Source organism: Indicator indicator, chromosome 13 (assembly GCF_027791375.1).
Source record: "Indicator indicator isolate 239-I01 chromosome 13, UM_Iind_1.1, whole genome shotgun sequence".
Taxonomy (NCBI): Eukaryota; Metazoa; Chordata; class Aves; order Piciformes; family Indicatoridae; genus Indicator; species Indicator indicator.
The window spans coordinates 17,686,374-17,712,643 of NC_072022.1; the positions used below are offsets into that span (position 1 = coordinate 17,686,374).

Consider the following 26,270-nt stretch of genomic DNA (forward strand, 5'->3'; position numbering starts at 1 on the left):
CAATAGCCAGACATTTGTTGTTTGTTTGGGTTGGATTTTTTCATGTGTACAAATCTGAAGGGTATAGTGAGTGAGTTTGAAATGCTGTTTGACTCCATCAGGATGTTAAATGCAGGTAAATGAACATGTGCCAGTGAGGCTGGCACTGAATGGGAGCAAGCAGCTGCTCTTTCATGAATCACCACAAGTGGAGCAGATGCTTTTGAGGCAGAGATGCGAAATAAAATGATAGATGTTACTCTTGCCTGCCTCCAGAAGGGAGCATGCAATTAAAATGTAAGCATGAATGGAGAAGAATTTTCTTTCACTAGCAACTGAAAGAGTGTGAGCAAATCAGAAGGCATAGATTACTGACCTCAGAGACATCTCCATTTGTCTTGGCATGAGGTAGTAAGACATTATCCACAACCAGGTTCTTGGACCTAATACTCAAACATGAGTGAGATTTGAGGAGCTGATATGATCTGATATGCAAGCAGATTATTTTTTTTCTGGCTAGCTGTAAGAATGCAGTTGGAGGCTTTACAATTGCCAGAGGGCTGGTTGAGGAGCTCATGGCATCACAGACCTAATTCTTTAGCAAATGTTAGAAGTCTGGGAAACTGCAAACTGAGAATGCTTGGATGGGATGCAAAAAAAGGGCAAGTTTGAGAACCAATGCAGATCTGATGGTGTTTAAAATGGAAGCTGCTTTTCAAAGGAAAATGCTGTTTTGATTTAAGTTGAAATGTTTTAAAAGGGACTAGTCTCAACAAAGCATGCTGTAAGCAAAACAGAAGTGGAATACCAACGTGTTTCTGACACTCTTGGATAGCACATTTTGAGCTGTGCTTAAAAAACAAAATCTTAAAATTACTTCTATGTTAAAGAGAAGTTTAAATGTGATTCAGATGTTTTCCATTTGCTGTGAAAAATACATTGCTATGAAAATTTCTTGGAAAAATTCGATGTCATCATGTGCTATTGTGTGCTGTTTGACGACAGGAGAGGAGGAGGGGAAAGTGCAAAGCAATGGAATTTCTTGTGAGCAGGAAAGCCAAATTCTTTGTGAATCTGCATGGACCAGTGATGGCCCATTCCCAGCCCCATCAATATGGAATTGCCTACATAGGTAACTTCAAGGTGTCAGTGGAATTAATTAGTAGCCAATGAACATGGCTCAATGGGAGCAGATATTCCTAAATGACCTTTTTGCACCAGCAGTATTTCCAGCCTGGCTGGTGACTATGGGTACATAGCTGTGGTATTGCTTTGTAAGCATCTCCTTGTGCACAGTAACAGCAGGTTTGTAGTTCTTTATCCATTAACCTATAGATCTCAACAAAGGAGGACTTGTCATGAAACTTGTTTCTAAAGGGAGTCACTGTCTTCATGGCTGATCTGGAGATAAATAAAACATCATTTGCTAATAATTGTGACAGATGGCACAAAGATTGTCTGTCATTGCTATTTCCTGCTTCACCGAGCATGCAATGTGATCTGGTTTGCTTGAGGAGCTGGACCCAAAGAGATACTGTGCAGCATAGCAAACAAATTCACCTCCTATCATGCCAGTAGAGTGCCAGGGAACACCTCAGCCATAACACCTCCTTGGAAAAGGTGTTGGAGTGGACAAGCAGTGAAGTCAGGTTTCCCACTGAGATATAGTGGCATGAAGGGAAGAGTCAGTGGGAAGCAGTGAGTAACTGTGAGTCAGGAACTTCATCTCCTTGTACAGCCCAGACAACATAAGAGAGGTCTCTGGTGTGGTCTGGAAATGATTAAACAGCAATGGTAAGGAAGAACACCTTTTGGAAAACTTGAGAACAAATCTTTTATGGGCAATGGATTGCCAGATGATTTGACAACAGCATGCAAATACCCCCATGGACAGAAATATCTCTGGGTAGTCTCTTTGCTGCAGCAGAAGAAGGTAGACCATGAACCCTGTCCAGAAATAAAATGTAGGCAAACCAACAATCAGGCATGATATTAAGGGTGAGGCTGATTATTCACTTGAACAAATACTGATGAGCTGCAAAACTCTCTGAAGTTTTCAAGCCAAATGATTTTGTAGCAGATACGTTTCAGTCAAGGACAAATCATTAGCCTAATTGCAGTGTAAATGTTGTGTCCCCTGATGTCTGACCATTACTCTGTCTGGTATTATGAAGAATTAAAGTCATATTCTTCCATAAACCATTCTGCAACATTTATGTCTCATTAGCACCTTTGCAAAAGAGACCTAAGTGGTGCATTTATTACATCATTTTAGAGCCTTTCCTCAGGATGACCAGCAATGGTATGTAGCATGAACATCCACACGAATAAGAGTCAAACCTTGCCTCTTTCACATGCATTTGGGCAGGCAGCTACAGGGCTGGTCATTAGTGGTTCTCTCTCCTTCTGCCACAGTGTTTTAACTCATGCATTTCCAGAATAGTACCACACTTTCCTGGGTGCCAGGTGAGGCTGAGGGTCAGTGTGGTGAGCAGAGCATACCTCTGCCCCTTAGGCTACAGCTCTATACTATGAATGCACTCTCATGTATGTCCTCATATAGAATCACAGAATTGTTAGGGTTGGAAGGGACCTCAAGGATCATCCATTTCCAACCCCCCTGCCATGGGCAGGGACACCTCACACCACAGCAGGTTGCCCAGAGCCACATCCAGCCTGGCCTTAAAAACCTCCAGGGATGAGGCTTCTACCACCTCCCTGGGCAACCTGTTCCAGTGTCTCACCACCCTCATGGTGAAAAACTTCTTCCTAACATCCAATCTGAATCTCAGGACATAGTCTCCCTTCAGCTGTTTGATATGGCTCTGGATTATACCTTTACAATGGGTATGTTGCTCTGAGCAAACACAATCTCAGACACGGTGCAGGCCTTCACAGAGACTTGTGGTAGACCAACAGTAGGAAAAAACATACAAATAAAGAGCAAGGATTAAAGATTTGATGCACACACTGCAATCCACCCTGCCCCAGTATTTGTTACAAGAGCAACCAAACCCCTGGATCCATTTGGTGAGTAGGAAAAAGGGTGGTAAAATTGCACTAGCTCTGTTGAGGCAGCAGGAGAAGCAATGGTACTTATTCACATTTGTTCCTTCATGGAGAGATGACAGTTTGCCCCAAAAGGCAGGAGCTGGCTATTTTATACATTTACTACAAGCTCCAGCTCTTGTTTCTTGTGTTTTTGGATTGCTGTAGTTGACCCACAATCAAATAAGGGCAAAGTCTGTAAATAAAAGCAGTTTAAATGACAACAAATAACAGATACACTGACTCTGGAGGTTGACTGATGGCTGATTGTTTGTATTTTGCAGCTTGTGTTTTCAGCTCTACCAGGTTCATTGACAATACCATCCCACATCTAGTTGTAAGCAACTGGAACCATTTAACCATGTAATGGTATTTTAATTATTTCTCACAAAGCATTCTGCAATTTATCATCTTGCTTTCCAAATACCTTATTCCTGCTCCTCCTTTTTAATCACTGAGAATGGCTACATATGGACAAAACTTTCTGAAGCATTTAGAATGTGTCTACTTGAAATTACAGAGAAATCTGTGCCTGGAGAATTTTCTGGAGTCTGAATTTCTAATTCCTATGAGCTGGTAGCGGGGGCTTTGCCCTTATTTTATTTACATTGACTCAGCTCCATGTTTTTTTGTTTCTATTTTCCTGGTCTGTTGCAGCAGGGCTGTTAAGATTCAGCTCACAGAGTGTTGTAGCAGGAGAGCTGCCAGCTGTGCTTGATCTCAGAAGGATCAAAAAAGTCAGGGCAATACTGAGAAGAGGGGCTGCTGAGGGAAGGTGAGTGATGTGTGAATTATAACTGGGCTTCAGCACCATTGAAATGGATGAGAGGTCTCCCCTTCCTTCCTCACAGATGCAGCAATTTCACTAGGGCTGCACTTGAGGTCGTGAGATAAGGGTCTGTCCTAAAGGTCACAGACTCTGCACCCCAAAGGTTCATATTTTCAAGGCAGACAAAAAAATAATGACTTGCCAACTTGAGAAGCAATAACTAGACTGACCAGAGAGGTGAAGGAGACCTTTTTTGTCTCGGGGAAAGAAAACAAATGCAGTATATTACCCAGTCTGGAGTGCCCAGCTGAAGAAGAGTGGCCAGCTCCCAGCATTAGCACATTTTCTCAGGGTGGAGAGAAGTCATTACATGCAGCAGAGTGAGGCAAATTAGGTTCTCATTGTGGGTGAAGAGTTAGAAACACTGCTGACAGCCAGCTCAGCCGACTGTTGAAACGGCAGCCCCAGGAAGACTTTTCAAAGGCTCTTTTGGTTATTTAATGAAGTGTGGTTGAGTTTTGACCCCTGAGCTCTAGTGCCTGGGGTTTTCTGTGAATGTTTTAGGTCTTGCTCCCATCCCTGAGCTCATTGACTACTCAGAGAATCTTTTTAAATCATATTTCCCTACATTTGTAATGGTTTTCTTTCTTGCTGCATGAAAGGCCATGCAACTGACAGAACAAATTCATCACCTGGTAAAGCTGAGAGAGGGCCTGAGCCCAGGAGCACCCACTGGAAGCATTTGGAACACGAGGGGATCTCAGCTAGCTTGGTCAAACCACCTCCCCAGGCACTGCCTGGTGAATGAGGCTCCAGCATTTACCAGTTCCCATGGCACTTATAACAACAGCAGATTAAAGAAATCAGTTTTATTTAGAGAGAAGGGTCTTGTGTTAAAACTTTTGATCAGGCTCTTTTAAACCACAGTAGATGAAAGCACCACACTGCACAGTGCACTCCTTCACTGGCTGAGGCTCCTTGTTGCTCTCATTAGCAAAGTTTTATCCTTTGCAAAATGCAGACTTGCTGTCCCTTCTCCAGAGCTTGCTGCCAGGAGCACAGCTTCTCCAGCCTCTCTCCCTCCCACTCTCCAGCTGGGGTCCTGCCCTCCCACACCCAACCTTAGCAGCAGCCCTGTGGCAAAGACAACCACATGTGGAGAAGAGCATCACCAGAGAAATCCATTCTCAGCTCCATTTTGCAATTTAAATGAACGAGAAGGACCCAGGCAGGCAGCCCCTAGTCACTTCTCTGTCCCTGCAGGTCGCTGGCTCAGACCACCAGCACCAGTGATATTGCTGCAGTCCTCCACGCTGGCATGGGACTGAGAGTGAGAAACACCACATCAGCCTCTGATATTCTACAAATATCTTGGCTGAGGCTGCAGTGAGCTTCTTTTGCTGGCCCAGCACCTGCGGTGCCATCAGCCTCTTGGTTAGAGTACGTAGAAGTCATTGTTGTTGGACAGGTCGCTGTAATGGCAGAGGGCAAGAGCAGGAGCCTGTGCTGGTGGGGGCTCGGGTCGGCTTCTGCCCTGAATCCCCTGCGCTGCAGCTCTGCCTGCGCCTGACTTGCAGAGGTGAGCGTCCCACCTGGGCTCAGCCACGGCTCCGTGCTTGCGCTTGAGTCTGCTGCCGTCATTGCAGTAGGTCCCACAACACCGGCAGGTCAAGAAGTGCTTGGCTCGGTGTTTGGCCCTCGATTCGGAGACCGGGGCCGTCCCTCCGGGAGCAAAAGTCATCGCCGCGACTCCCCGTGGGTCAGGCTGCCCTTTCAATCGGCTCCTTCTCCTCTGGACGGGGTCCAGGCTGATGTCTGACTGGGAGGAGCAGCTCTCGTTCCAGCCAGCGCCGGCACTCAGGCTGCGCAGTGGCAGGGCAAGCCGCAACGCCTTCCAGAACTGGGAGCCGGAGCGCTTGGACTTCTCCCCCTTCCAGGTGACAAAGGAGACAGACTCCTTCAGCTGGAGGATGCTGGGGTGGGTGCACTGCAGTGGCCTGTACTCCACCACAATGAGCTTGGTGGCAATGGCGTTCTGGCACATGATGCCCAGCTTGAATTCCAGGAGACTGATGCTCTTCTCCGTCAAGTAATCAGGACTCAGGACCACGATCATCCTGCGGCTCCTCTGGATGAAGTCGAACACAGCTTCGGTGGTATCTAAGAGTGCAAGAGCAGAGGAGTTGGGGTGCACAAAGGGGAGGGAGCAGGGAGAGAAAAGCTGAAGGAAGCTGGTGGCGTATCTGCACAGATTCCCGCTTCCCACAGAGGGAAACCTGGCACAAACCCAATGACTTTCAACTTGCCCATGCTCCTGCCAGCAGGGACTGTGGGAGCAACAGCAGCAGTTTTGCTTTGCAGTTGATTTTTGTGAAGGCTGAAGTGGTAAATGAGAAGCCAGGATAGCTGGGTAAGCCAGGACTGGACTCTGCCTTCTGCACTGCACAGCATCACTGCTGCCTGGGCAAGTGAAGGCATTTGTAAAGGGCAGGTCTTGTTCAGGAATCACCTGCCCACAGCTCTGGCACCCCTTAGCATGAGGGAACAAAGAGAAGCAATTATGTAATTGTGCAAAGCTCCCACTGCCCAGGCTGAAACCCATCTCCCTCCCTCCCTCTCATTCTCTCTCATCTAGAAATGGAAGCCTTCAAACTTAGAAAGCAAAAATGTCAGCATTAAACCTCTCCATCAGTTTCCCTAGCCATGATGGGAGAGAGGATATACTGCCCTTCAAGGCACTTCTTGGGACTAATTGTAGTTTGTAAAGCTCAGCAAGATGCTTAGGTGGAACAGTGCCAGGCAAAGGCAGCATCTCCTTTATTAGGAATGTTGAAAAGCAGCAAACCTGAAGGATGCCCTTGAACTTCTATCTATGGTTTGGGATGCAGTAAGCATATTGAAAGTGTCATGGCTAAGGTGTGAGCAGTGGAAAGGATAGGTATCAACAGGACTGTGGCAAATTAACCCAAGCTGATTAACAGAACTGTACAAACTTTAAAAAATCCTCCCCACTTACTGCATGCTGGTGTCTGAGATGGCAGGAGACCTGAGGACAAGGTGGTGTTCAAGCAGGACAGGGAGTACAAGAGTAAGAGCTCTTGCACACTCAGTGAGGAAAAAAAACCTTGTGGGAATGTTGTGCTATGAGCTGTTCCGGGGAGAAGAGCTACCTGCTGCTTCCAGTAACTTCTACACTGCTAAAGCCTTGATTTCTCAGTTTGGAGACTTCTCTCCCTCCCTGCCAGTGGAACTCTGGTCTTTTATATAAATAAAATGCCCTGCACTGGCAATGCCTCTTACTCTTCCAGCCTTTGTCTGTCTCTTTCCTTACCTCATGGCAGAAGGTGCAATATGTTGCACCTGAATTTATCTTATTTTAATACTGTAGAGAGCAATACTTTTTTCTGTGAAGATATATGACTAGCTGTAAAAACTCATTATTGCTGGATTGTCTGGGGACCAAGAACATGGGACAGGAAAAATGATTGAACAGTAATTGCTAATAGAGAAAGCAAGAAATAATACTGGAACTTAAATCAAACCACTTGGAGTATTTTTTTTTTCTTGTATATAAGGGCTGGAGGGATTTCCCCTCACAATACACACAGGAAAACACTGATTCATTGAAACCAAAAGCAGATGATAAAGAATTGTCACTTAATGCCATAAAACATTCTTACCACCCTTTTTCAAAGGCACAAAGAATTGGCAGCCATCTCTCAATTTACTCAGTCCAGACCTCATTCAAACCTTTCTATAACTGATTGAGATCTATTTTGAAACCAGCCAAGCTTCAACATTTTGTCAAAGAAAAAGCTCTCTTGCTGGTTTGAAATGTCTTTCTCTTTGAAACTGGAATCACAGCAAAATGTAGGCAGGAGCAGTACCTGAGAGGTCACCCATTCTACCTGCCTGCTCAGAAAGCACAGGATCAATTCACAGGAATGATTCCAACACTGCTGAAAGGAAATGCTTTGAGTCAACAGTGATGTTTTTCTTTTAAAAATTCTGAACTCATAATACTAATTTTTTTTTTTTTTGGCAGGGAAAATGCACAAATTCCTGAAGATAAGTTTGATTTCTGAGAACGGGATGCATTTAATTTGGCTGTCCAGGATACCTTGGGATGTCCACTGTACAACGTAGTCCCAGCTCATAAAAAAATCCTAAGTGGCTGCTTCACAGTGTGCAAACAGGACGGATCTTGCCAGGGACACCAACAGCACAGGATAGGGCAGCCAGCAATGAGGCTGTGGGGTTTGGTACCAACAGAGCTAGGAAGTTGGTACTCTTGGACATCAGCTTTACGCTAAACCCCCGCAATCTTTATGACAGCGTTACAAAGGACACTGCATGTTTTTGTTGGTTTACTTGTGTCTCCCCTAATACACCCCAGAGGTATAACAGAGGATTGTTAAGAGCCATATATTTGTTCCAGCCCAGTAAAAGCTGAGAAGTCATAGATCTCATAGTCTGTAGACCCCAAAACCAGAGACTGTCACAAGTGTTCATTTTCCAAGTGGCCTGGAAGGGTTAGACTCTCTCTCAACTTACCTGCTAGCATGCAAACAAGGGGAAAGGCCCAAAACAAATGATGTGGATGTCAAAATAGGAAGCTGAATGAGCACTTTCTACCCAGCTACCTGGAAGGTGATAAGTAAAGCAGCCTCAGAGTGAGTTTGATTTCTGTGGTTAGGGAAGATCTCTAAGATTTCTGCTTAGTCTCTCAAGGAAAGGGCTGATGTTTCCTTCCCATCTGTCTTGTGCTTGCTGAGTAGGCACTCTTTGAGCCAAAGATTTTCTATGTGTGCATGTCCACTAGTGGGTGACATTTGAATGTTGCATTTCTGCTTACATGGCCCTGGTAGAGTGGGTGACATTTGAATGCTGTGTTTCTGTTTACATGGCTCTGGTAGCAGTGGTGGTGCCTCAGGTTTTCTGTGGGCATACCAAGAAAACAGCCAAGAACACACCTCCCTCTAAGGAAGTGTTCCCAGATGATCTTGATGCTTGGACTCCACACATCCTTCTTTCTTTTAAAAGCCTCTCACAGACGTAATGGGAAGGAAAATGATAACTATGAGAAATGCACAAGGATTGAAATGCAAAAGTAAAAATGTTTTATTGAAAAGCAAAATAAAATAATACTGACACTTCACAGACCAAATAACACAAACGGCAAAAACATACAGAAAAGAGAAGGGAAAACTCTGGAACAGCTGTACAACATCAAACAGCATGGGAAGACATTTTTTGCAATTTGTGCCATGCTGTTTCCCCATGAAATAACAACGAGGAACTCTGTATGAGCTGCATGTTGATAAATGTTAGGTTAGAGCAGGGAAACTCAAATTAATCGACTGAACTAGACAGATGCTGTGACAGAACCCCACAATGGAAACCATACATAGCACAGGATGAAATGGCACAGCTGAGGTGCTTTGCAGCTCTGCATTACAGCTGGAACTGAGCTTTACCTTGGGCCTGACAGCTCTCACAGAGCTCCTGGGAGAGCAAACCTACTGCAGTGCTACTCCTTCCATGCTGCTCTCTAGACCTCTTGGGCCTGCTTCAGACCACTGCACCATTTGCCTTGTGGGTGCTCTGCTGATGTCTCTCACTAATCCTGTCCTGGGGTTGCAACAACATCAAGGGCCACTGCAATGTATGCCAGAGCAAAGTCCTAGTCTGATTTTACTCTGAAAACTCTGAATAAAATCAGCAAAATAAATGAGGTGAATTGAACTTCCTAAAATAATAAGACACACTAAAATATCAGCAGAAGTCAGACAAAAGTGAGATGTGATGTGGTGAGATCTGGGATATTAATTACATTTATGTGCATTTTTAAGTTAATCTAAGAGAAAAAAAAAGGGGGAGGGATGGAATCTAACACAGTTCTGCTTTGGCCTGGAGGCTTTCCCTCTGCCTGCAGATCTGGCAGTCAATTACAGAGATGCTGAAAACACAAACAAAAAGGTGAAGCTGGGCAAAATGACAGGGTTACAATAGCTTCATAAAGTTGAGCCTGGTTTTGGGTGCTGTCTGACATAAATGAAGCTTTATGGAGCATGAGAAGCAGCTCTGTCCCTCCACAGACAGCCACAACAGAAAACCTCGTAACAGCAGAGCTTTTAGGCACCCCTCAGCAGATGAGGAGCTCCCCTGCCCTCAGTGAAGCTGACTATGCTTTCACCTGCTTAAAACAAAGCTTTCATGGGGCAAGGAGAATGAAGAGGAAGGTGAGAAAGAAGCTCTAATTGTTCCACTTTTTTACAGTACCTGCCCAATGGCATGGGTGGCTACAGCTCCCCACTGCCCTGGAATAACATTATTAATTGTAACATGCTTAGTGTAAGGGCATTTGCTGATGCCAGGATTCAACCCCACACCTTGAAAGCTGAGCTGTTTGCTGGGACACCCTCAAACCTCTTTGCTCAGCTAGGTGCCTAGTGCATAGACTCCAGATTGTAGTGCTTCTTTAATGTCATTATGAATGGATATGCCTTACTCACTGGACACCAACTGAGCAAAAGCATGAGTCAGAGGTAACTCAGGAGCAGCCATTATCAACAAACACAAGCAGGGATTTAGTGTGAGTAATACTGAATTCTGCAGGTGGGAAGGCACTGCACTGGGAGCTACAAGAGTAAGGCAACACCCTGGTTTGTTTGTAAAACCTTTTAGCTGTATGTGAAAACATTGTGAACAACAGCAGCAGTCAATGCTAGGGTCCTGCTGTGCTTTGGTCTGTCCTACAAGGGAAGGGACACTTGGCTCAGTCTGAAAAGCCTGAGGAAAGCCTGCTGAGGATTAACTCAACAGATCCTCTCCTCTGCCTGCTGCCTCCCATTGAAGCATGGAGTTGTGCTCAGTGGTTTTTTAATATTTCCACTTTGTGCAAAGGTTGCAGACACTGAGATAGATCCTCTGTTCTGCAGTTCTGGGCTGGAAATAAGATGGGAGGAGACTTGCTTTGTAAAGCCAAGGGATAGCTTAAACCTGAGCCCTGAACCATGAATGGTGATGTTCTTCATACCCAGGCAGAAAATCTTGAGTTTTCACAGAATCATAGAATGGTTTGGGTTGGAAGGGACCTTTACAGGTCAGCTACTCCAACCCCACTGCAGTCAGCAGGGACATCCTCATAGTCTTACCTAGAAGCAAACAGTTATAAGTTCCAATAAGTCTGTAGGTTCCCCTGGGGAGTTAGACATGACTATCCAGTGTCATCCCAGAGGCCTCAGCAGCACCTTGCATAATGCTTTCCCCCAGCCAGCAGTACAGATACAGTAGGTGGATAGAGTAGTGAGTAGTGAATTGTGCAGTGCTTGTGAAGTCCTTTGAGTTTACTTTACACAGATGCATATCTCAGCTATGCTCCACAGCCCTGAAGGATCTGGCGTACCTGGGAGACTAACAGAGTCCTAGAAACTGACCACTTATTAGTAGAAATGCTACAATACAAATATCACCTAGTAGAAGGCTTTTTTTTTTTTAATAGAAATGCTCTTGTAACAGCCATTTCACGTTGCCAAAGTGAATGCACTGCTCCTACAGAAATGTGGGGAGCAAAGATGAGGAGCCTCGAGAGTGTACACTCCTACCACTGAAGGAGAAATGTGATCCCACAGTGCTCAGGACTATAGAGCTGGGACAGGTATGAAAGGCTCTGTCCTGGAGCCACCTTTCAAACTGTTCTCCAGCTTCTGCAACACAGAGCAGTGACCAGGAAGAGAGGAAAGGAGCTCTATCCTGGATGCTAATGAAGGTCCCATAGGAACTGGATCTAGGAGTACTGGCCTACAGAAACACCATTGCTGTCACAAAGTGCTGACTGCATCCCACCCGGATAGCCCAAATCTAGACTCTGGGGCCAGAGCTTGTGTGGCTCCTGACAAGGATGTGCATTTGCAGAAAGGACACGTGTGCATCTTTGGTCCCTCTACTGCCAGGGCAGTAGAACAGCTGCAGGGAGGCCTGACTGCCCTCTGAAACGCCTGGGGGACAGTGCTTCATGGCAAAAACTCCAAGTTCCTTCCCATGTCCTGGCTTAACCTGTAGAATCCTGGGGTTGGCTTTGTTTTGTTTTCTGATGACGTCAAACACTTTTCAGGGATACAAATGAGCCCATCAAGGCTCAAACTCCTGCTAATTTTTTTCACTGGCATTTCCACCTGCAGCTGCTTCCAGAACCTGCCCTTTGGGAACTTCGATTTCTCGCCTTTCCATTTAATGACAGTCAGTGCCGCCTGGGCCTGCTTCAGCTCCTTCACTTTGCTCTTCTTGATGGCTTTGTACTGCACTAGAATGACTTTGATGTTGCCCTTGGAGGCCATATTCTCTAGACCAGCCTTGAGCTCCAGCAGGGCCTGTGTCCCCTGCAAGACGTAGTTGGGGCTCAGGACAACAAGCAGACGTCGGCTTTTCTGGATGAAGCTCAGGGTTTCGTCTGTGACAACTGGGAGAAAGAAACATTCAGGTGGTTAGTGATGGCCAAGAGCATGCTGCTGAGCTACTGGTGTGACACCAGCTGTCTGCTGAAGGGAACAACACAATCCCCTGGAAGCCCTCTCTAAAGATGATACTGGTTCTTCGCAACCTTGCAAGTGATTCCAGGCCTCCTACACCATCACTGATACTCACTGCCCCATATAGTGACATCTTCTATGCCCAGCCCCAGGCTGCCTGCAGATGTAATTCCTCCTCTCCATGCTACACAGAGATGCCTGAGGTAGCTGCATCTATAAGGCACTGTACTACATGGCAGGAACACCACCCAACACTTTGAGGATGCCATGTAGCCAAAAGAGATAATCTGTTAAGCTTAGATTTAGCTTCCTCCTAGTGAGAGTGGAAAAAGAAGCTCTTTGGAGCAAAGCAGGGGAACTTCCAGCTGGACATGACCTCAAGGAAAGACAGCCTGATGAGGCAGTGGGAAGCCTGAACGCCTGCACTTGCATCCCCCTCTGGTAGATGTCTAGAATGACTCTGGGTAACCCCTTCACTCCTTTTACCTCAGTTTCCCCACCACAAACACACACAATAAGTATCTACACCTCTGAGTGTCCTCGTGGGTGACTTTGCTTTGGAAATGCTACCATCCTGACTCCTGTTACTCCTCCAGCTGTTCCCAGTGCTGTCACTGACGAAAGTAGATTGGAGCATTTTCTAGAAGTGACGAGTAAACCAACCTGAGGACTTTTAATAAAGTGCCCCAAAAGTGACACCCTTCAAGCTGGGGATGTGTCATGGTAACTGGGGATCCTCTTTGATTTTCTAACATCTGCAGATAGGCTGTCCTTAGGCACTTTTCTATAATGAATGTGAAAACTCCTCCTAAGTATGAATCCCAATGCTTGCATTCTGCTGCAGGATCTCCCACACTTACTGACAAGGGAATGCTCTTGACTGGCCAGAAAATACAATGGAGAATAAAATAATGCTGACTGGCAACTTCATTTAGTTGTGAAGCATGTTTGGTTAGCTCCTGTCAGCAAACCCACAGGATAATCCATCTCCCACTGTTTCTTCATCAAGTATAACATTAACTCTCTACCCATGACACAGATGTGTAGTCTGGAGGCATGACATCAGCTGCCTAAAGCTATCCCCTGGCCTGCTGTGCTTCCCCAGGAAGGAAACTAGTCAAATCTTAGCTAAGAAGCCATGGAGAAGCCCCAGTAGTGTTGCAAACAGCAGTGGGATGGTAGTGACTGCCACAGCAATCAGGGATGGGAGTGCTCTGGGGATAAGGGTGTAGGGCAGGGAGCACAGCACAGCTGTGTTGGAAGGAAAATGAGATGCTCCAAAGGGGGAGGAAAGAAGTGGCAGAGGCAACAGGAAGGAGATGCATATCTGGAGGAACAACTGGTGAGAACACAGCAAACCTGCTCTCAGCCTGGCTCTGATATCAAGCAAATAAGGCCTGGAGAGGGCCCTATCCTGTCATCCAGGCTCTCTGTAGAATGAACAGCACCAGGACTGCAGCTGTCTCCCTGTCCCCTGAGGCACTTGTATTTATTTGTCCTCAGACTTAAAAGATGCTGTGTGCTGGCAACAATCTATGAGACAAAGATCACAGATCCCAGGCTAATCCTGCTCTGTCACACAACTGACCTGGGAACTCCAGGAGTACCTCCTGTGCTACCCAAAATGGACTCCAGCTCCAATGGACTTTATCAGCACAGGTTCTGTCATCAGTGGGGTCCTGACCCAAAGCCCATGAATTCAAAGCAGGGAGGTTTGCCCTAGCAAAAGTTCAGGCTTTAAACTTTTAGTAGGTATCAGGAATGATACAGCCAAGTCAGGACACTGGAAATTGAGAGTGTTTGTTAGATTTGTGTCCTGGCTGTATCACATATGTGACTATGCATATCTGAAGAGCAGACATCTCTCCAGCAGACACTGTGTCCAGAACCTTGCATGATTTAGTTCGAAACAGTGAAAAAAAAAAATTTACATCTTAGTAAAGAGATGAGTCTCACTACCTGAAACAAAGTACTCTTAATCACAGCAACTTAATTATATGCCATGTTAGACACAGACTGTAATTAAAAGGGGTGAGTGGGAGGCCTTCTGGGAGGACACATTATCTTCTCACTGATGTTGGCACGGTGTTCTCCACACCTCCCTGAAGCAGATATTCCTGGTTTTATAGGCACTCACCGTTACCCTCTGTAGTAAGTTACAAGTCTGGTCCAGTATCACACTCTGCCTCTTTTCTTTCTAGCCTTGACTTTCTCCCTGTTTTTCAAATTCAATTCAGAGGGTTTGTATGAAGGTCAGTGGTCTGGTTCCCTCATGTTCACAGATCAATCATTCCTGCACATCACTCCTGAGATGAAAGCAACTGAAATGACCATCAAACACCACTTGCCCACTGTAGCCTTTTTGGTGCCCAGAAGCATCTGCAACGTTGTCACATGAAGCAAAAACATCAGAAGACACCAACAAGAGATCATCAATGGAGGTGGGTTAAAAAACAAAGGCTAAAGTTAATCTGGACAGCCAGTTCCTATCAATTATCAGTACCAAAGAAAGAGAGGATGCCCATGGAGCACAGCCCCCTGTGAAATACTCACTTCCCCCTGGGAGGCTGTCTCTGTCAAAGATACACAGCTTGTACCCAAATTCATTCTCCAGGACTCCTCGCAGCGTCAGCAGCACAAATTCCTCCTCCTCCGCGTTGCGCGCGTAGGACACGTACACATCATACTCCTTCCCGTCTGACCACGGGCAGCACAGGGGAACAGAAACAGCAGAAGACACTCTTGTGATACTGCACCTGCTGAGCCTTTGACTTGCTTCACAAGAAAAGCAGATAGGAAGCTCGGAGCCACCTGGAGCCCAGGCACTTCAGGTTTAGACACATCTATTTCCATAGCTACAAGACAGCAGCACTGCCTCTTCAACTGCCCAGCCTGAATGTGCAGGCACCCAGAAAACTGCTGGGTCTCTGAAGGCATGGGACTGCTGCAAGACAACCAGCCCAGTCTGTCCAGGGTTCTTTTGTCTTACCACATCTCTGTTTACCCACCTGAGCAGTCCCACCAGAGACTTGCACCCTGCTTACACCCTCCAAGAGCCACCACACCCTGCTTGGCAGGTTCACACCACAAGCTGAGAGGGTTCAGACACCCTCCTCATCCTACAGAGAAAGAAATCTCAGCTCAGAGTCTCAAGAGATGAGCCCCCACTAACACAGGGAAGCTGTGAAAGAACTGGGGACAGAAGGGTGATTTACAGATCTGTCCTTTTATATGCCTTCCCACATTTTAAAGCAAGTCACCCTATGTTTGTGAAACCTTACAGTCACCAGAGAAACCAGGTAATTCCTGAAATTTGATGACGTATCTTGACCATCTAGATCAGATGAAACAGCCAGCCATCAATAGGGAAATGCCCCAGGAAGCCTGACACATCCATGCTTCACCTCTGCAGAGAATACAGAGAACTTCTCTATCCTCTGACCCAAGCCTGACTCCTCTTGCTCTAAAAAAGACCCAATACAACTGAATACAGATACAGAAACGGAATGTTGAACTCTTATTATGCTGTGAAGAGGGTTAAAAATATCTTCTATCAAAATTCCTGTATGGAAACGAAGGCTCTGGCCTGCAGCAAGATTAAATATATAATAAGCCCTTTAACTTCTTACCTAGAATGGTTTCATCTGTTCCAAAATGAGCTCGATAGAAGAGGACCATTTCAAGCCAATAAACATGATAGATGACTATCAGCACCACAATGAGCAGGATGGTTGCCCCCAGTCCACAGGCCAGCTCCACAGTGTACTTCGGTGCGACAACTGGGTTTGAAGAGAAATAGGTGGTCTGGTTTACAGAACAGGTTGGACTTTCAGCTAGGCAGAAACAAGTTTGTGTCACATGCAGGCAAACACCTCAGAGGAACAGTCAAGAGCCAATCAGGCCCTTCAGAGGAAGGTGGCCAAGCCAAGGCTTTTCTGGCAGGACATGTGCTGGCTGGCCACCCTGGAGTCCCCATTCTGGGTTATTAGGTCTGGTAGGGCTGGCAGAGCAAGTCAGAGCACAGGCTGGACTTCTGTTTTTGAGCAAGGCTCTGGGAGCAGCCAGATGGTAGAATGCCTTGTGCATTCCTTGTGCAGGAAACCACCTGCACAGTCCAAAGCCAGCTTATGAACATCACCCTTTCAGCAGCATACACAGACACTTGGAGAAACACAACAGCATGCAACCAAAGAAGCCAACCAAAGCTCACCTGCAGCAAAATAAAGGCAATGGCCACCATTTCCCCTCCCCATTAAACACACACAGTTCTTGTGGCTTGTCTCAGACAGACAGCAGGGATATATCTAGCCATGGCCTCTTTCCTCTCAGGAAAGAATTACAGAAAATCTGAAATGCTAATAGGACAAACTATAGAAAACAAGCCAGAACATCACAGGCTCCCATCCAACTCATACACTATCTGTCACACCACTGCTGCTTATTCACATTAAGGACAGAACTCTTCTGACTGGATTCCTGGGCAGCTCTGGTGTTATGGTGATTCCAGTGGCAGCTGACACAGACACCAGCAAACTGCATGCTAAAAGAACAGCAGTGAGTGGAAACATCACCAAATAAGTTTTATTAAAAACTGAATTACAAAAAAGAAAATGGAAGGAATTTAACAACTTTCATTGTGTGATGAACAGCAGAAGTACATAAGGAGGAGAGAGAAGTCATCCAGAAAAAGCAGATGTATATAAGCTAATGTAATGAAGGAGTTGGAGCCAGCATATATAGCTACTTGCTAAAAGCTGGAAGACAAGTGTTGAGGAGTTAGGTTCTTGAATGCTTGATATTCCTATGCACAGTGGGATGGTCTGCAGTGAGCTTAGCTTAAGGTTGCTTTGCCAGCAGTGGTTGGGGACGGTTCTTGCATTTTGCTGTGGAACAGAGCAGAAAGGAGGGGTGGTGAGTAACCAGGTCTGCTCAGAGCAAACCCATTTAGCTGCCCAGGAGGAGATGGGGAAGGAAGACAGAAGATAGTACGGATCAGTCCACTAGACAACAGGCACGGCTGTATAGGAAAAGAACCTGAAGATTTTAGATTTGCTTCTGCTAAATGTATCAACATTCTCATCCCAGAAGAGTTATGTATGTGGGATGAACATACTGGCAGATGATTTCAGCCTTTCTCAGTTGTGTATTTGGCCTATTGTTCCATTCTAATGATCCAATAAAGGTTTCTCTCAAATGAATAGGACTACAAAAGGAGGACAAGTGCCAAGAAAGAAGGAGCTGTTCCAGCAAAAACCTCTGTCAGCCTCTTCATGCTAATAATAGAGCAGAGTTGGTGGAAGAAGTGTCTGGCATGACCTACAACAAGGCAGGGCAGCATCCCTTATGGGAGAAGGACCAGCCTACAGCAAGCAGGTGTGAAGTTCTAGTTGAGGTTGATAAAGAGGCAGAAAAAGCCACCTTATTGAAGAAAATTCACGTATCTATAGTGAAGGCTCAGTTCTTACTACTGAGTGGTAGGTCTGGGAAACAAGAACAAAATCCTTGAAGAAAGACAGGAAAAAACCTACACTGAAAAGATCTGGGTCAGTCCATACCATCCACGCTGAGATGGCTGTGTCTAGACTGGAACATCCTCACAGCAAGGAGGAAAACCACAGTGTCATGGCTAGACTGTCTCACTCAACGTCAGCAAGTGCAGCCCGCCTTCTGGAGGATGCCAACTGGTAGCTGCTGAGTGACGCAAAACCCTCACACAATCAAGTAACTTGAAATCATTTCAAGCAGCCTGTCCCTTCAGGTCTGCTTCAGCTGTGGACATGAATGGGATCAGAACAGGTCTACCCCACCCCTTCTCCTCCTGAGGCACCTGACTGTGGTAGGGTACACGTGACACACATCCTTTGCTCCTGCCTCCAAGAAGTGGCGCAGTATAGCAGCAATAACGCAGCAGTGCGTACAGAACAGCGTGTGCTGGGGAAAGAGCCTGATGGAATTATTTGTTCCCCTACTGTTTTGCAGGGGAAAACTCACAGCAGAACTGACAGCCTTCTCTGAGCATGCCTCATTTATGCCTCATTTCACGCTCATGCTGTGCAAGTATTTTACCTTTCATGTGTACTATGGCCTGGCCATGGTCCTCGCCCTTGGCGTTCCTGGCATAGCAAGTGTAATTCCGTTTCAACTCCTCTGGTGTGGCTTTGGAAACTGTTAGAGTCCTGATGACAGTTTTGTCTTCAAACTCTCTAGTAGTTTCACTGCAAGAGAACAACTAGAACATTACATATGTAAAACTGCAGCAAAATCTTAGAGACAAAGACTCCTTTTCTTGCTGTAATCCAACTCTTTCTTTAAAGAAACAAAAGCACCTAAGCTGGCATTTATAAATTGATATACGCTTCAGATTTTAGCATAGCTGCAGCTGTTCCTTTATCTGATTTTTCTTAATATTTATTTTCCCACTCATATTTTTTTTTTTCATTGCAGCTGTGTCACATTACACTTCAGAGATAAAAGAAGTTCTTGTCTACAAAGCAGCAAGATCTCATGAACTCAGGATTCAGAGCCCCAGTTACATTTCCTATGCAATCCTGGATGAATCACTTTGTCTTTGCCTGAATTGATCACCTGCAAAATGGGGATAGTGGTGTTTCCTATTTCTACTAAGGTTTGCAAACCAACCAAGACAGTGCCTGCCTCCCACCCAGCAAATGGGACTCTGAACATTATTTGGGTTTTTCATATAACTGAATCTCTATCCCTCCTAATCAATACCATGCAATACAATAACAATCAATGCAATCATCAATTACATTTTTGGTTTCAGCCTTTGCTTTGTCACTTATGCTATCTGGGAACATTCTTCTAAATAAAATTGTGTCTGGCCCTGTGTTAAAAGTCCCACAACAGCACCAGCTACTGGCTCCTCTACCAGGACCTGAACAGGTGATAATGCAAATTGGTAAACAAAGCTCCCTCAAATCTTTGTGTAAACAAGACACTGTCCAGGTCTGCAGGCCTCCTCCCTGGAGCTCCTGGTGCTCATTACGACATGGTGCAGACACATGGGTTTCTGATTAACAAGAAAGGAGGGAATTCTATGCTCCCTTGCAAGGGGAAAAGGGACTATCCTGTCTGTACCTTTTGCAGGACCCAAAGGAGGGTTAGATACAAATGAAGGTTCGTATTTCTATGTTACCTTTGTGTAACTTTTATCTTGGAGTCCGTGATGTCGTCTGTGTTTTTCCCATCTATGGTCCACCACACTTCAGTCCGAGAGTCCTTCAGGAAAGTGAAGAAGACCTCACAGAACAGAACAAGGTCATCTCCTAGGAAGGACAGATCACAGTGAGGTATTACAAAGACCCTTGACCTGACTTTTGTGCTTTCCAGTGATCCTACCAGCCTAAGCTCTGCCTGACTTCAAGAGGGAATTAGCCCAGCATCTACCTTCAGACATTTAAGAACAGTTTAACATCCCAGTCATATCGACTTAGGACAGGAAAGAAAATTGGAAAATAATCTCCTGCTTTCTGAAATGTGTTACAAATTCTCTGACTGCATGAAGTGACCCACCCAAAGGCAGACACTCCATGCCAACCATTCCTTAGAAAGCCAGGCAGTATTAATCATCCCCACTGCACAGATGTCATGAAGTGAAGGATTCAGACCCACAGCATTTTGGTGTGGGGAGGTTTGTTCAGGCACTTCACTTCGCCTGGAGAAGTTTGGGAATTTAAATATCTTTGTGATCAGTCTGTAAGTGATTTTATCTTATAGTGTGACTATGGAAGAAGCTAAGCCAAAAACCCCTGTGCTTTAAAGCAAAAATTCTGCTGCTGCTCATCATCATTGCCACCATATTTTTTACAGCAATGTAATGGGACATGATCTGTTCAATATAGGGAACTGGTCCAAAGAACTATCAGTCTAAACAGATGGAGTGGAGGGAAGGGGTGTGTTACCCTGCTAATCAATGCTGTGAGGCCAGCAAAAGAAAAGCTGTCATTATTTAGGAAGTAATCAGCCAAAAAGGGAGAGGAGATGAGCAAGAAGGCTGAAGACACTTAATATGAGGGAGGGTGGGAGCAAACCAGAACTAGGAACAGGGGTGAGATAAAGTCCTACAGGAATTTCTCTAAACAGCTCTGAGTCTCCTCTTCATCTGCTTCTGCAGCTGCAGTCCTGCATCTCCATGCCTGAATATCCATCTTCACTTGTATCTAACTGTGCTTTCAGAAGTAAACTTTTAAAGCTGGCATCAAGAACTAGCGCTCCACGCTGTCTGCCAGGCAATTTGTGGCAGCTCATGTGCTCTGTGACAGAAAGCAATGGGGATGCAGTGGAAGAGGAGAGCTTCTGTGCCTGGCTGGGTCTCCCCATCCCAACAGACAGGCTGCCAGGTCAGTGAGAGCAAGAAGCACTGTAGTTTACCTGCTTCCACTTCGTAGACAACTTTCTCATTTGGAGAGATGAACTGTGGCGGCAAGGCCTTGTTTGGAGATCCTGCAGGAGCAAACAGAGAGAACCCACATGGAGACCCAGACTTCATGAGAACCTGGGCTCCTTGCAGCCTTGCTCATTATGTCCTCATGCCCCAATTCACGGGTCCCAGTCTAACTTGTGATACAATCCTGCTGCAGAGTTCCAAGTGAAGAGAAATCTAATCCTAGACCCCAAACCCAGGGCTAGATGCAGATTTTGAGGTAAGTCTAGATACAAGTTTTTTGGCCCCTCCCATTGGAAGAGCTCCATATCCCTCTCATTCCCTGATCAACATCTCCCATAGGGCACAATCTGTGCCAATTTTCTTTGTATTGATGCCTTTAAAAAAAAACAAATACAAACATAATTTCTTGTCACAACTAAATGCAGCTCTGAAAGCAGCAGTTGCCACAGGACTCCGCATGTGTGCTACTGCTCGCTAGTTTAAGCTCTCACTACAAATCCTTAGCAGAAAGACTGAGTCCTTGTGCCTAGGACAGACCTGTCAAACCACCAGGCTGGGTAACTGGAGCCCTGCCTGGCCAATAACAGTCTCAAGGATTTGAGACTGGAAGAAGACCAAAGCAATGTGGCTATGATAATGACAAGCAAAGGGCGCTGGAGACAAAAATGGCAGGAGTACCAGGGTTATGCAGTCACATGCCAGCAGAGGGTACCCCTGGCCACCTCATGGGCTTCATATCATCACCCTAAGCCCAGTCACAATTTGTGATGCTAGGAGCATTTGACATGGTGGTGGCTAGGATCTCCAGTGCAACATGTTCTAGGCAGTCACAGGAACCCAACTCCAGCAAGCAAAAATGTACCAGGTCAGTCAGCTACTGCAGGCTGAGCACAACCACAGACGGGTCCTCTGACAGACTCTTCTTCTAGATGTTTTTACCCCTTCTGCAGCTATATACCTGAATTTTACACATTTTAAAGTCATTCTTACCCACCACCTTCATCTTTACGGTTCTGGTGAGATTATAGGTTCTTCCATGGTCCTTGAATGTCACAATACAAGTGTAATTGCCTTTGTACGTGCTGCGGACAATGTGAATGACAAGCCTGGGCCCTTGAGGGTATCGCTCATGGAAGCCATCCACCAAGTTGCAGTTCTGGAGCCAGAAAAACACTTAAGTTTTGGAATTCAGAAGTAAAGATAATGGTTTGAATACTACTACAAAGATCTGTTCTTAAAATATGAACATGATATTTGGGATTGTGATGTAGGTTGGACCTAAATACTATGAACTCTGAGCATGCTGGAATACAAACTGCTACGCTCGCCTTGAAAACGAGGTGATGAAGCAGAGGAACCCAATAGTTTTACCCCACCTTAAAAGCAGACAATTTTATAAAAGAGAGATCTCTGATTCAGAAATAAATTTGCAATCAAGGTGAGCACCTCAGCAGAGTGAAGAGTACATGTAAAAAGAGACAGGAAGAAAATGATGATGTACTGACAAATGGATACCAGGCATATCCCATGTTGATGTCACCACAATTCACTCTCTCGGGACTAATCAAACTACCCTGAGTGACTTCAGCTGGGGATGAAAGCCCAAAATTGGCAACTGGCAAATGAGAATCTGTAGTACAGCAACCTTAATAAACTCTTCTCTTTCTGTCAGGCTAGGCAGAAAACCTCTGCCAAGGACCAAACTAGAGATCTCTTTTCAGAATGGGGTTATGCAGATGACATCTTGATTGTCATAAAACCCAAAGATGTGCACATTTTCTAGGAGACTGTTTCTGAATGGTACATTTACAAACCAGACACAACCCAATGGGGCAGTTTAAGACAGTGGTCATATACCATTTTTACTGATTTTTATTAGGCATGGGATGACTTGCTGCCTGAAAAATTACTTCCACGGGGCTTTTTGTTTCATTCTGCTAATTAATTGTTGAGATGAGAATTTCAATGAATGGTACAAGTAAAGCATTTCAACTACTGGAGTTAAACTGCTCCACTTGGATACAAAAGTAAGTTTTTCCTGAAGGGTTTTAAAGTTGGATTTTTTTCTTTTGGGGCAGCATTTGTTTTCCTTTTTTTTTTTTTTTTTTAATTTGTTTGGGGTTGGTTTGTTTTTTGTTTGGATTTTTTCGGATCAGCAGATACATTTGTTGACAGCTTTCTTTATATTAAATCTACTCATACAGAACCTCCTGCCTAGAAATCCAAAAGCACTTTATAAGCAGTTAGAGAACTCACTCTCAAAACCCTCTAGCTACACATCCACTGAGGATTCTTATGCTCTCTTGACTTGAATAATGAGCATCCACCTGGAGAAAAATACCAAGGTCAAAATTTAATAAAATTGAGCAGTAATTCTGTAGGGAAGAGCCTGAGGATGGCTGGAAACAGCCTAATTATCAGAGCAGTTTGGAAGGTGGGTTAGGAATGTCTCCACCTTCAGAGAAGAGGTTTGTGGAACTGTGTCAAACAGGGCGCCCAGGGTCCTTACAGAGGCCTGACATACAGCTTCATTTCCCGACCTCAAAGGGTCTTGGAAAGCATGCTCTGTTCATTAGCAGGTGAGGTTGTTTTGGTTTAGGGGTTTTGTTTGTTTGTTAGGGTTTTTTAACTGTTGTGTTTTCTGGTTTGGGATTTCTATTTTTTGGGGGGCAGGGGGAAGTGGCTTTGGTTTGTTTTGGTGTTTGTTTTTTTAACAGAAGTGGGGGAATATGAATCACAGTTTCCTTTATAGTGATAGTGAATGGCTTACACAGCAGGTCAGGTATACTGCCCATTAATGAGCTGAAGTTGCTAAACCCCTGCTAGAGTACTTGTGCCCACTGGTCAAAAAGATTTCAGTGTTAGCTCTCAATTCTCTTCCAAGAACAGTAGTTTTACCCTTGAACCGAATGGAAATAAAGCTGTTAAAAATCAATAAAGCTTCACTAACAGTTTCATCACTGGGGAGACTGAAACATAGCCCCATGGTTCTCATGCAAACCATGGCTTTTTCAGATACAACACTGTGTTCCTCCACTGCCAAAACAAGTCCATCTTACCAAGTACCACTTGACAGTTGGTGTTACACTAGCAGGGTAAAATCCATCAATATCTGGACATACAATCTTCTCATTGGCGTGCTCCAAGTAGAACATCTCCTCAGTGGGTTTTATCAAATGGCTCACACAAGAGTGTGGGTCTTTTGGAACAACCTCCAAGGGAAATGCAACTTTGCTGCAGTAGGTAGTATTTCTAAGGAGAGAGGATAGGACTGATTAGTTGACAGTTGTTTACTCCTATAACAGTGGAATTAAATAAAAATCACATCTGCAATAATGAGCATCATAGCACTGATGAGGTATATACAGCCTTAGTTGACTCATTTATAAATGGGAATGAAAATGCCATCAGAGATGGCCACAATGGCTAAGAAAAGCCTATAAAGATGACTAACAAGCCACATCTACTCCCCTGCTGGTAAAGCAGATATTAGGGTCAAAGACACAATGAACAAGAAACACGGGGAGGATCAAAAAGAGCCTGTGCTCAGTGCATAGCAGATGCTATATTCATTTCATACCACACTCAGAGACACTTTTAATTTCCTAGAAGTCTTAATCTCATGAATCTTTGCCAAATTAGCATGCAGTCAAAACATTACCCCTGCATCTCAAGTTATTTTTACACTAGACATACAGATCACTTCTTAATGGTGAGTGCCTGTGGATTTTGCCATGGGCTCAGCAATAATATTTTCACGGACACTTGCAGCTAGCAAGGAGAGGCATGCTCATTAAAGTTTGCAAGGCTCCAAGCATTATTACGATGTAAATTGGCTCAGCACTGAGTGGTCTTATAATTGTAACATTCTTTTCCCAGTAATGCTTATGTAAATGGTCTTCTCCCTGCAGAAATAACCAGTGCTAACAGCCTCGTTTCCCCACTTGCATGAAAGTCCTTCAGTCACACTGAAGACACACAGAATCTGCACTGCAAAACCCACCTCAGCATGCACGTGTAATTCCCAGTGTCATTGAGAAGAGCAGGCCAGAACCAAAGGGTGTCTTTCTCCTTACTGATGTGATTGTCTGGCAGTCGAAAATTGATGGGCTCCTCCAGATCCCGGTCCTGCCCGATCCTGTACCAGATCAGGGTTAGTCCAGCAGAATGAGCTGTGCTGTAGTTATACTTCAAGAAGGTCTCAAAAAGTGGGCACTTGATCTTGGCGGGTTCCCCATCATAAATCTGGATCTGCTTCATGGTGTCCACACCCCAGTCATCACAACGTTCTGCAACAAGGAGAACAAGGTACCTTATCTTGCATGTCTGCAGGAGGAAAGCACTTCTGCCCATGTTCCCCACAGCCCTTGGTCCTATCCCCACTAAAATCAGGCAAAAATGTTGCAGTTTTGGGTGAAGAAAACTGGGCTTTCATGCAGCAAAGCAAGAATACGGCCTCCACTTCTAGAGAATTTGCAAACCTCTACTTTGACTTGTACACCTCCTAAATTTCTTCCAAGTTATTTATACCTCATCAAGAGGACAGGATATTCCTGTGTAACATTCCAAGGAAATTCAACCCTGAACTCTAACGTGGAAAATATGGATGAAAACAATGCTAGAGGTGTATGTGCATCCATACACAGTGGTAAGATGGAAATGGAGGTATTGAAACAAGAGGAAAAAAACCCCCAAAAGCAGTGTAAACATCAACCTTCCCTCAGAGCAGGCCACTGGCCCTGCCAGAAGTTGGACTGTAGGTTCTGGGAGCAAGGACTGTGTAGATATGATAACACAAAGAGTACAAGCAGTAATAAGTGACAGGTAGCAACTGTTTGTAGTGAAGCTTGGGAAAAGAGACTGAGAGGCAGAAGGAACAGTATAGCATCAGTTTCTCTTGGCGATCCCCACACAGCCCCCAGGTGAAATCCCCAAGTACAGTGCAGCAAGCTCAGCGTGGCCCATCACAGACTCAGGCTGACATAGAAACCAGGCAGCACTGAAAAAGTGGTTCAGTACCTTCTTTAAAAATATTTATTCTTATCATTAGCAAATGGCTTCAGGACAAACAGCGCAGTCTAAACTCATTTCTCTCTTAAGCCCTCTTTTCCACTCCATTCCTCCTACCCATCAGGATGCCCAGTCCTGAAGAGGCTTGCTGCAAGTAAGACAGTAGCAAGACGTCACAAACCTGAGCGCAGCTTGCGCTGCTGGCGCCAGCTGAGGCACAGGGAAGAGCTGCTGTCACTGCATCTCCTGTCTGCCCGTGCTGAGGAGGCACAGCATGGCACTGCCATGTCCCAGCACATCTCTTGTAGCTGCTGGGAGGCATTAGCTAGGGCAGCCTGACATCTGAGAGTCCAAAATGAGCTGGAACAGGAGGGGTGTGCTGCCTGCAGCAGCCCCCAGGAGCGGTGTCTCAGCCTATTGCAGGCACACCAGAGAAGACACCGCAAAGCCTTTCTGGTCTGCAGACAGCAGAAAAAACTCAGAGCAAGAGGGAAAACAGAAGACAATATGCTTGTTGAGCCTAATT

At 45.2% G+C, this 26,270-nt stretch overlaps 1 protein-coding gene across 1 annotated transcript; it reads right to left on the reverse strand.

The window, feature by feature from the left end:
• Window positions 1–5,231: 5,231 nt before the first annotated feature.
• Window positions 5,232–25,087, reverse strand: IL1RAP (interleukin 1 receptor accessory protein). Its single transcript, XM_054385735.1, has 9 exons — window positions 24,738–25,087; window positions 23,794–23,986; window positions 21,725–21,890; window positions 20,719–20,790; window positions 19,484–19,613; window positions 18,394–18,542; window positions 15,957–16,106; window positions 14,881–15,024; window positions 5,232–5,956 (listed from the first exon to the last, which is right to left on the reverse strand). The coding sequence occupies exons 1-9, from the start codon at window positions 25,085–25,087 to the stop codon at window positions 5,232–5,234; spliced, it is 2,079 nt and encodes a 692-aa protein (XP_054241710.1).
• Between the last annotated feature and the right edge of the window lie 1,183 nt (window positions 25,088–26,270).

Bases quoted from the DNA above. Each gene is read 5' to 3' on its own strand.
- IL1RAP (XM_054385735.1), bottom strand. From the start codon at position 25,087: ATGGGCAGAAGTGCTTTCCTCCTGCAGACATGCAAGATAAGGTACCTT. The intron at 20,791-21,724 runs GTAAGAATGACT...TTGCTCCTGCAG, and splicing joins CGTAAAGATGAAGGTGGTGG to GATCTCCAAACAAGGCCTTG. The intron at 16,107-18,393 runs GTAAAATACTTG...CTTCAAACCCAG, and splicing joins GGCCATAGTACACATGAAAG to TTGTCGCACCGAAGTACACT.